The sequence below is a fragment of the Sarcophilus harrisii genome, chromosome 5 (assembly GCF_902635505.1).
Source record: "Sarcophilus harrisii chromosome 5, mSarHar1.11, whole genome shotgun sequence".
NCBI classification, from domain to species: Eukaryota; Metazoa; Chordata; class Mammalia; order Dasyuromorphia; family Dasyuridae; genus Sarcophilus; species Sarcophilus harrisii.
In genome coordinates, this window is record NC_045430.1 from 112262967 (window position 1) to 112274551 (window position 11585).

At 36.7% G+C, this 11585-nt stretch overlaps 1 protein-coding gene across 4 annotated transcripts in view; it reads right to left on the reverse strand.

The window, feature by feature from the left end:
• The window catches only part of LMO3 (LIM domain only 3), a 74435-nt gene extending 65380 nt beyond the window's left edge, over positions 1–9055 (reverse strand). The window contains exons 1-2 of one of the 4 annotated variants that reach the window (XM_031938364.1): positions 8381–9055; positions 4763–4829 (exon numbers count right to left, since the gene is read on the reverse strand). Coding sequence is in view for 1 of the 4 variants with exons in the window: in XM_031938363.1 (XP_031794223.1) it covers positions 3509–3533 (25 nt within the window). In the remaining 3 variants the exon portion in view is untranslated. Of the gene's footprint in view, positions 1–3508; positions 4257–4762; positions 5376–8380 lie in introns of those variants that run through there. The other 3 variants (XM_012550692.3, XM_023504521.2, XM_031938363.1) reach the window with 3 other exon arrangements.
• Between the last annotated feature and the right edge of the window lie 2530 nt (positions 9056–11585).

An 11585-nucleotide genomic window follows, 5' to 3' on the forward strand; every position in this document is an offset into this window, starting at 1 on the left:
ATCCAAGTATTCCTAAATGATGGACACTTCAAGATGTGGTTCTTATGTTAAAAGAGAGTAGAGATACCAGTATCTACATTGAAATCATATAAATTGTGTATTTAATCTATCAAGTTATAATTTTAACAAAATATTAATTAACATTCTAAAAGAGTATCAGGAAAAGGACCAGTTTTCACCTGAAAGGTCAGTATTAGAAGAAGACAAGGGAAATTAATCACTCCTTATTAAGATTTTTTAAAAAAGTTCTCTCCATAAATATTACACATCCCGTAACAAGTTATAATGAATGGGATGCCTATTCAGTTCTACAGCTTGGCCACACTCTTTTAAAAAACATTAATATTTTATTATTCACCAATTACATGTAAAAACAATTTTTAACATTTGTTTTTAAAACTTTGAGTTCCAATTCATTCTCTTCCTTCCTCCCTATCAGCTCCCCACCCTGAAAAGACAAGCAATTCAATATAGATTATACATGTGAAATCATGCAAAAATTTCCATATTAGTCATATTGTAGGGAAAAAAGGATAAACAAAATCTCAGGGGAAAAAAGTTTTTTAAAAAGTATGCTTCAATATATATTCAGACACCATTAATTTTTTCTCGGGAGATGGATACCATTTTTCACCATAAATCCTTCAGAGTTGTCTTAGGTCATTCTATTTTGTCCATACTTTTGATAGTAAAATATACTTATCTTTAAGATCCTCCTTTTTTTGGTATTGAACTTATACCTTCTCCATAAACACTCATCCCAATCCCAAATACATAAAATAAAGAAACAAAGGTCAAAATAAGTCAAGTGGCTTGTTCCAAGGTCATACAATTATTTAATGTTACAACTAGGATTAGAATCCAAGCCTCTTGAATTTTTTTTAAAATAAATTCATGTTGCTTTATAAAAGTACTGAACCCCAAACTTGGAAGCAGAGAAAATGATGTTTTGAATTAATTGTGCATATTCTTATTAACTACTTTAAGAAAAATAAAAAGCATATTCTACATCCAGTCATCATCCCCTGTTCTACCTTCCCTGATTATATAAGTTTTCTTCAAGTTTCTAAAAGTGACATTATGGTAAATGTTCGACCATAACCTTTAACATTTCTACTTCAAATCCCATAGGCAAAAAGAAAACACAGCTTTTTGTAAGAGAAGTCTTCTGCAAAGATTTTTTTTCCTTAAAAAATGATAAACATTTGTTAGAATGAAACTTCCTTGGCTGAAATTTATTTGGTTCAGTCAGATTTCCAGCTTAGATGTTGAGTTAGGAGTTCTTTGTAAAGAGTAGCAGGTTGTATCCCTGTGGTCTGATTCCTCTCCTTTGAAGGAACTAAGAACCTAGGATAGATCAATCATAACCCTTAGTGCTCCTGCTAAAGCTTACTTTCCAAAACTTCTATCAAATGAAGATTCTTTGATCGTAACTGATTATTTCTAGTATGGTTCTATGGGGAATGAATTTCATCAATTACAACATAGCACATTCCCTAATGCCCTTAATATCTGGGTGGAGGAAAACATTTTAATTTAGTAAATATGGTCCTGGATTTCAGGGGCATATATATATATATATATTTGTTATATGTATAATCAACAGTTTGAAAGGAAGACTGTTCTGCTTTCCCCAGTTTGTAATTCCTTTTTGTTTTTGTTCATTAGTGCTTAGAAAAATTAGAAGAAAATCCTCATCTGAAAGAACTAAGCTAAGCTATATTTTCTAGTTATGTTCTAGTCATAAAGAATATAGAGCCAAATCTCTCATTCAAAAATCTTCAGACAGGGGAAACTAGTCTTTATGAAAACTAGACAATAGATTACTAATCTCCAAAAATGTTTTTGTCATGTTAACATTTTAAGTTAGTACTCAAAATTCAGCAAATGTTTGTATTTAGTAAACTAATGACCCTAAGTCATTTAAGCACATTAGTTGGATATTCTATATTATATTAATGTGACTTCCTTTTAAAAGGATCATATTGCTCCTAAAATTAAACATTTCAACTAGACTTAAATAAATAGCTGCTAGAAAATGGTCATTTCACAATTATTCTGCCATATATAGAGAATTTATAAATTAGTCAGCAGATTTTCCTGACCGTTCCAAAACCGTCTTTGTAAAGTTATATGTTCATAAGCCAAGAAACATTTCACAAGTTTCTTATAGCACATCAGGAGTCATAACTAGTTTTAGATTGGCATGTAAATTGTTCTGAGGGAAATTCTTATTGCCTCTGAGACCCTGCTATTCCGAGTTATTTGACAGTTTAAGGGAAATCAATTTTTTTTTAAAGACAAATAATGGGCTATGCAGTATGGTGTTCAGAAATAAGTAGAACCATTTCATTTAAACTCTGGTGAGCTTTTAATTGCCTGGATTGTATTGTGAGCCAGCCTAACGGTTGATTGCCTCCATTATGCTCTCTTGTTCTGTGCTATTCATCCGCAAAGTCTCAGCTATAGTAGTTAACACAACAAAGTAACCACAACTCTATAACATGTGGGTTTTTTTTTTTAATAAAGAGATTTTCAACACTTAGAGAGATTGCCTTTCAACCAATAGTATATATTCAGATGAAAAAACTACTTTCCCACTTAAATATGCTTCTCTTTCTCTCTCTCTCTTTCTCTCGCTCTGTCTCTTTCACAAAAGGTAAGGCTCTACAGCAGGTTGACAGCTTAGGTGAGTTAGGAAGATGCTAAAATGAAAATGCAGGTCCCATACCTAGGAGCCCTGACTCAGATTAAAAGAATTTGACCAAGGCCATTCAATTGCTGAGGGGTACTAACAAAAGATTTTCTTTCTTTACCCCCTCCAATCTTCAAATCAACCCCTCCTCAACCCCATTTGAAAACTGGATTGGGCCTAAAAGCTTGTTTTTCTCTGTTCAGTGGCCCAGAGCATCCCTGCAGGCTGTAGCCCCCTAAGGGACAACAATGCAAATAGATGTCCCTATATCTCAGGGACTGGAGCTGCATAACTCCGTTCTACCCCTTCAACTCCCTCCTCCCCACCCTCTCAACCCCCCTTCTTTTTTGAGCAATGGAGCTGGGAACCAATTTGATTCCCTTTTTCTCCAATGCAGCTGCAAGGCTCAGAGATACTGACATTTTTCCACTCTTATCAGTTTAATTACAGTTACCATGGCAGCAAAGTGCTAGTGCTTGGCAAAGGCCAACAAGAGATTTGCAAGACTGAGTTCAATTTTGATGCAGCTCACATGCAAAATCAAAAAAATAAGAAACATACATACAGTATAACAAAGAATTCCTTTTGGGTTTACACTCCAGCCTCTTTTGTGGCAGTGTCTTTTCAGCCACACAGGGATGATTTGCAAAGAATGTAGCAATATTTGTTGCACCTAGCAAGATTAATTGGTTTAAACAGCAGTCTTTCAAAGCAGTTACAACAAAAATATTTCAGATATCTTTAGAAATACACTAAAGGAACATTAAAGCCAGGTTCCTGCAAAGTACAGCTATGACATGATAGTAACCTTACCAAAACTTTTCTCCTTTTTCTGCATGAGTTGATTTAAGAATGCCTGAGTCGCAGTTTCTCATTGGATTTGATAATCCAAGAAAAGTGGTAGCGTCCCTTTTGCTTTGGTTGAAGTGAGAAGCTGGTGTTCAGATACAGAGCCGAGAACAGACTATTGTGCACCCACTTTGGGAAAGGGTCGGAGTGTCGGCAGGGGGTGGGGGGAAGGGAGAAGGGTTGACAGACAAGACAACACGCACAAACTGAACCACTTGCACCACTTGCAATGTGGCAGTGTTCAAAATGATGGCGAATGACAAAGCCACATGTTTCCCTAACTCTGTCCGTAATCCTATAATCCCAGTGGTCTCTTTTAGCTTGGTTTTAACAAATGGATTTGATTAAACTGTCACATACAGCGTTAGCATACCATATCATGTTCAATATGAAAAAGATCATAAATCTGACTTGTATTTCATAATAGCAATCTGTGTAGCCTCTAAAAATGTGCTGCATCAGTCTAATATCGGGCTATTAGTCCATGTGCACCTCATTTTACTGAATCTCTCTTTCCCCTTCCCAGGTTCCATCCATACTCAACAACCATGCACTCTAGACACTTTGCTACCGGAAAGGATTGGAGAGTTAAGGGAATAGTGGGTTTATCGTATCTATTTAGAAAGGGAAAACAGTGTTTAAAGGAATGAAAGACTCTCCAAATTAAACTATTGGGGAGAATGATGGGGAGGGGGAGAAGCAGTCACTGAATCGTACCCCACAAAGCAAAAAAAAAAAAAAAAAAAAAACAAACAAAAACAAACAAACAAAAAACTCCACAAGCACTCTATCCCTGGTCCCGTTGACCTGAACCCTAAAAATATCTTAGAATTACATCCTCCCCTCCATTCTCTGCCACAAAGAATAAGCGGGTGGAAATGCTGCAGTTCATTGTTAACTTTGACTATTATCTACTCTAATACTTGAGATGTTCAGCGAAGGAGCTTCTCTCCCTTCCTCCATCAGCATCTTCCGATTGCATGTATTTCATGTCTCATCATAAAAATAATGAAGCCTCACATGATTTAAACAAAATCGTCTCAGCAGAGCTGCAGCTTGAGCGAAAGTTACAGTGCAGAAGACGATGTGTTGCGGCTCTAGTTTATACCTCATTAGGAGAGGCGAAAAAAAATACCCACATAACACACACGCACGCACGCGCACACATACACACACCACAAATAACCCAAAGCTTGTGTATACAGTTGCTTCACTTACCTTCTCAATTAAGCAATACAGGGGGAGGCAGTTCAGTGAGCACAGTGGCTGCTTTGTAGCTCTTCTCCTTGGGAAAGGTCAAAAAGAAGCATTGTTTGAAAAAAAAAAAAAAAGGACAGGGGAGGGAATCGCTATTCTTTAAGTTTAAAATAATGAGGTCCTCAAGGATCCGCCAAATAATTGTGTTGACCACATCTGAGCTACAGGTGTCCTCCTTTTAGTATCTTACAGTCCACGGCTGTCTTTCTCTGTCCTGGCTCAAGACAACTTACCTAAGCAGCGTGTGAGGAACCAAGCTGAATGAAGCCAGGGCTTTATCAGCTGCAAAATGCAATCCCTTACCAGCCAGACATAATACAGCAAAAGAAAAGGTCACTCAGTTATTACTGAGCCAGCAGAGCCCAGGCAGCTCTTGTCAAGACCATAGAGAAGCAGCTCCCTTCCGATTTAAGACTATTTACCTCTCACCCCCCATCCCCCCTTCTTTCCTTCTCTCTCTCTCCCGTCCCTCCCTCCTTCGTTCGCTCCCTCTCGTGTTCTCGTTCTGCAGCTCAGTCAAGTACAGCCGCCCTCCGAAAGTGCAAAGCAGCCAGGAGACAGATTGGGCTTTGTTGGTAATTTCCCATGGTGAAAATTTACAAGCCTGCGAGTGCAGTCAGCAAAACCACATGCATATGCTAGACACAAACACCAGGGACAACCCCTCAGAAAAAAAAAAAAAGTGACCTCTACCGAAATCAACTCAGAAAGGACCCTATACGTCCCAGCCTATCCAAAATGAAACTCCCGCGGTGGGGGGGTGGGGGAGAGGGCGATGATCAGTGTGTGTGTGGGAGGGGGGAGATAAAGAGAAGAGAAGGAACAGATAATAAGAATTTCTTTGGATAACCAGGGCATTTCGCAACAGCTGGCTACATTTAAAATAAACTGTCCCCAATAGTACTTTTGAAAGTAATAATTATGGAAATTAAAAAAAAAATCAGTTAAAACGTCACCTAAGATTTTTAGAATTAGCTAGAAAAGTATTATTCTCCTCTATTCTAGGAGGATTTGGGAGTGTGGGGGGGAATAAATATTGTAGCTTGGTCTCTAACTCCCATTCATAGTCCTAAAAAACTCCCTGCTCTGTAGGTCTGCCACACACAGGCCTCTTCCTGCCTATAGTCTCAGGCTACCCTCCTCTCATTCTAATGGCCAAGCTAGAGTGAACTTGTGGTTGGATTCATTCAGTTCCTTTCCCCTTTCTTCCAAAATACTCCTTAAATTTACTTTAAAACTCCTAAAAAGTCTGAGTCTAATCTATCTCTTTTTTAAGTACTCTATATTCTGTGCTTTACTACTAGCTTGGTTAAAACACAATTGAGGTTCCCACAAGCTTTCACAGCTCTCAAAATAATATGCTGTGGTACCTGCATAAGACTTATTTTGAATGCAGTTTTAAAAAGATTTTATTTACTGCAATGTCAATTTCTCCCCTTCCCCACCCCATTTACTTCACATTCCTTCTTGAAAGGCTGTTGGCAGCTGGAGGAAACAAACAAAAAAAAAAGAAATTATTTCTCAAAACTTCAAAGTTACTCTCTTTCCCCAGGTTTAAAAGCTCTGACATAAGTTAGGTTTAAAATTTAGTCCAAATTTAAATGACATTAAGTCATAAAAGAACCAAGAAAGATTCAGTGGAGTACTTCCAACTTCTTCATCCCCAACACCAATTCAACCTAGAGATAATAATTTAAAACAAATAAAACAAAAAAGCAATCTAAAAAAAAAAAAAAAAACTTTGGGCTTTAATAAAATAATAAAAATTAAAAGTACCAATATTTTGGCCTTCCAACTCCCCACCCCCAAGACCCCTTTATGATGACATTATCATGTGGCCACTTTTTTCTCCCTTTAAAATAGTAACAAAACTCAGAACTAACCTGAAAAATAAATGAAAAATCACAGACAGCAGGTTAAAACGACCCCCTTCAGCTGATTTGATCTGTACATAAGCAGATTTCTCAACTTTTGCCTTTCTCTCCTACTTATACAAGCATACATACACCTCATCTGTATGAATAGTTCCTTGCTTATACCCCTACCTTTGCTACAACCACTCTGAAAACAGCAGTCTCTCACTCTCTCTCTCTCAACCAATGCACTGAGAAGAAGAAAAGAGGGAGGGAGAAGTATGTGTGGGGAAAGGGAGAAATAAAATCAAAACAAATGGTACAGCTAATGAGGACAATTAAATTAATTATGTTCAAGGAGATGAGATTTTTTTTCCCTCCAACTGTATGATCTGTTACCCCTCGCTGGCAACTGCTGCTCTGTAATTCATGGCAACTGATTAGTGCATCTATGCAAATCTTTGTTTAAATCATTCAACTAATTAAATGATGGGATTATTCCTCTGCCTACGGTGACATCATTCGCAGTAATTAGTACTCTATTTGGACTGTGGCAGTAAGATTCCTGATATCAACACCAACCTGCAAAGACATTAACCACTTTGTCACTTTTTTTAAGGGACAAACACCCAGATCTCTAATTACATGTGTTTTCCCCCTCCTTCATCCCCCATTCTTCCTTTCCTTCCATGCTTTACCCCCTCCCCCATCAATCAGGATATATATTTATATATAAGAAAGGGGAGAAACTTGGTGAATAATATGCCAAACCACATGTGTAAAGGAATAAAATGGAATAGTTAACATTCAGCTCCACGCCATTCATTTTCCCCTAAAATGTAATGATAATTAGATGGGTCATAAAATGCTCTTCTTTTCATTATGACTGATGAAATGCATTAAAGTTGACAGGGTATTACCTGACAGTAATTAGGTTTTGTCATGAATTAAATTATTTGAAAGCAGGCTATCTCCCCAATCAAGCAATTTACAGCAAGATTTTTTTAAATCTGTGCTACATAAGAGAGAGATAGAAAATAGCAGTTTTTCTCTTCATAATCATATGAATTATTCACCAAAAAAAATCATCAGGAAAAAACCCCGTGCAGATGAAGAGGCTTGCCACTTAATGTACTGCACAGATGTGATCATCAGCAGTTGCCGACAATGAAATATACAAGTGCACACAAAGTGATCTGGTGAACAAGAGGTGGAATTTAATCATCTTCTGCTGACACTTTGCAAAAAACACCATTAACCCTCAGCAAACCCCCTGTTTTCCCTGCTCTACCCCTCCCCATGCCTCACCCCTCCTGTGAAAGGGAAAAAAAAAAGTGAAAAAAGAATTTGTGCTTTTGTTTACTCAGCCAAGCTAAAGGTTGATTCCAGCCAGGCAAACAGTTTCTTCATTTCCAGAGAGTAAACTAGCCAGTTTAATTACAAATCCTTAGGAAACCTTTGCAAAAGAACTGCTATTAAGAGACACTTTTTTTTTGGGGGGGGGGTGCGGGTTAGAGGGTTTCTAGTTACAGAGCTTGAGCTGTTTCAGCAGGTCATCATACTTTCCATTTGATAAGAGTATTTAATCCTCCCACCCCACCCCCCAAAAAAAAAATCAGATTGCCATATCCAATCTTCTTAACTAATGCTTTTGGAGGAGGTGGAGGGATGAAAGAATGAAGGGAGCAGGGGCAGGACATGAGATAACCGGGTGTGTAAAACTTACCTTTTCTCAAAAGAAAGCTTCCACAGGAAAATATATTTCTAAATATATCCTCAAGTTCTCAGCTTTAAAATGCACTTCCGTTTAATTTTGTGTATGCCCCTTCAATAATTATTTCTGCAGTGTCCCAAAGAGGATGCTGTTATGTTGCAGTCTTTTTTAGGGCAGCAGGAAGGGTGGGGGTGAAGGGTAAGGGTAAGAAATCATATGCTCAGAATCCAATTTAAAAGAAAAAGTCTCAGTCAAGGTAAGTATGAAGTTAGTTGTCCCCCTAACTCCACCATCATTCTCCAAAATTCAGCCACACAAATGCAACGAGCACCTAGGTTCGCTTTCCCTATCTTTTTTTATTTGCTCTTCTCTCCTTACTTTCTTCCCGAACTGCACAAAACCTGAGTGGGCCAGCTCTGCTCCTCCCGTATTTAAACACCTCACCAGGTCCCTAGTTAGCAGCTTCCTTCAGCTCATCCAAGAAGCTGACAAGTACTGTTAGAGGAGGCTGTACATGTTGCTCTAATGGACCTCATTAAGTTCTACTTACAGATGTTCTCTTAACATAATTGATCTGCGGTGAGTTGAGAGGACTGCAACTTATTCCCTAGCCCCCAATTATGGTTGGGTAATTAGATCCCCAACCTCCAATTTTTCACATTCACCCTTCTAACATTCCAAAATATCAAAGTATCTCTTTCTCACCAAAGCTCCCCCCTTACCGGACTCCACTCTACTCACTGTATTGACAGTTAGATCTGCAATAACCTTTGTAGTGACGCCAGTTTTAATGGTGCATTCAGCCCATTGACAGAGCTGCGTTCCCCTCCTCCCCTTCTCTGCTTCTCCCCCCCCCCCCCCCCCCCCCCCCCAACCGCCAAAAAAAAAACAAAAGGGTAAAAAAAAAAAAAAAAAAAAACACCTAACTTGTATAGTTTGTACTTTTGATAAAAGGTTTCAGTGATGAGCTTTGGCAGAGGAGCTTCTCTTCTAATGTCTTTTTATCTGTATTAATTCCTCAGATGAAAACTTTAAGGAACAATGAAGGAGAGAGGTAGTGCTCTGAAACGGTGAGAAGAAAAAAATTACACAGCACACCTGGGACAGATGAAGCCAAACTAGTGCTTTTATAATGCCAATCAGTAGGGCTGTTATCATCCCTCTAATTAGGAAAGCAGCCTAAAACAGAGAGCACTTGGGGAAATGGTAATGTTATGGTTTTGCACTTAAAAGGGGAGACATTTCCTGCACTGTAAGAATCTAGGATTGGGGCTGACAAGTCCTTTAATTAATGGGCAGGATTCCCTGTGTGTGCAAGTATGTGTGCATGTTTTAATTCATAAAAGTAGACAAAGGGTGCTATGAGGACAGGGAAAGGGAAAAGGACTGGGAGGGGGAAGAGGGAGTCCATTAGTTTAAAGAAGAACAGAGTTCATAGCTACCTTCCTTTTTTAACCCCCAAAGGACTGAAGTGTAGAACTGCACTGAGCTGTTTTTCCAGGAATTTGAATGTTACAGTGGAAAAAAGCCTAAGGCCATAAGGCATACACAAAGTTCGAGACAACCTGTATTTTGAGTTTGTCTTCTGGTTTCTCTTTCTGACATACCACCACTTTCTCCCTCGGATGTTGGCTCATGGTTTAGTTAGGGTTAGTATAGAGGCATGTTTGGACTCATAGGATGATTATAAAATCTCTGATAATAAATGCAAAGGGAATATATACTCTAAACAATTCTTGCAAAACACCACTTCTATCATTTTTCATATTTTTGCCAAGAAGAAAGAAATTCAATTTTTTTTTTCATGAGCTCTTAAACTGAACTCTCTGAACCTGGAAGCAACTAGCTGGCAATACAGTTTTGGAAGCCTTTTAATGATTAAAAATAAAAGAGGGCCTCATTCCTAAATTCTTAGAGATGTATTTTTTCAACTCTTTCCCACAAACTTTTCTTTTTTAAGACATGAATCCATACACATGGATAATAACAATAATAATGATAATATCTATATTTATCTATTACATATACAATTACATTTATCTGAAATTTAAGAGCTGTAAGGTGCAGTAAGCTCTGATCCAATTTAAATCTTGCTTTTTTTTTTTAAATAAGCTATTGAAATCATAGGAATTGTATTAGCTGAAATACTCAATTATCATAGCAAATATACTACTTTACTAAAAATAGCAATTCTGTTTGCATAAACATATTAAACAGAAGGTTTGTTTTTTTTTTTTTTTTTACAAAACCTATAGTGATGGATTAAACACATTTATTGAAGACTGAAACAAATTATAGATTTCACTAAGTAAAAGAAAAATTATCAAAAGAAACAGAATGATCCATTTTAGTTTAAGTTTCAATGGCAATAACCATTTCAAAGGAAATATTTTCAGGAAAATATAGTCTCTATTTTCAAATAACCATAACTTTCAGCATTCCTAAAGTAATAAAAACACATAAAGTAACTTTCATAATGAATTTAAAAACTTTTGGGAGACAAAATGGTCCTTAAAAGGCTTATAGAAATTAACCATTCCATTACTGAATAGTAAGAGGGCATAGCAACCCTTTTCAAATGCAAGAGAAGCATAAAGTTAATTTTCATAGAATTCTGGTAAATACAAAGAACGAACCAAATGAAGAGCTCTCAGTATTTATAAACATGCAAACACACACACACCACACATACACACACACACACATATATATTCTCAATGGTAATAGGGGTTATTTACAATACACTTATTATAAATGAATATTACGTTAACAATACCTTGAAAACATGCTACTTTAAAAGAAAAGCAATCATTATAGAAACTTATATATCCCGTCCCCATGCATCTTTAAGCAACTGGAAAAATTCCAAATATTTTCTTTAAAATGGATGATGAAATCAATAGATTTAACTTTTCATATGTTGAATTTTGCCAAACTAATGAAGTTTTTCTTCTGAATATATAGAATACTATATATGAGATAGCATTTTTAGAAAGATTGTGAACTGGTTTAAATTTAGAGAAATATGAAAGTATGTTTATTATCAATCTAAGGATTTGTATACCAATGAGTACTTCAGTTTATTAAATATAAAAAATTATTCATAATAAACAAATTAAATATCTCATGAAATATAATAGCCATACTTTCGATTAGTTTTGTTCCAATACTTTTTTTGTTTCATGACAAAAACATTTAATTTTTTAAAATGAGACCA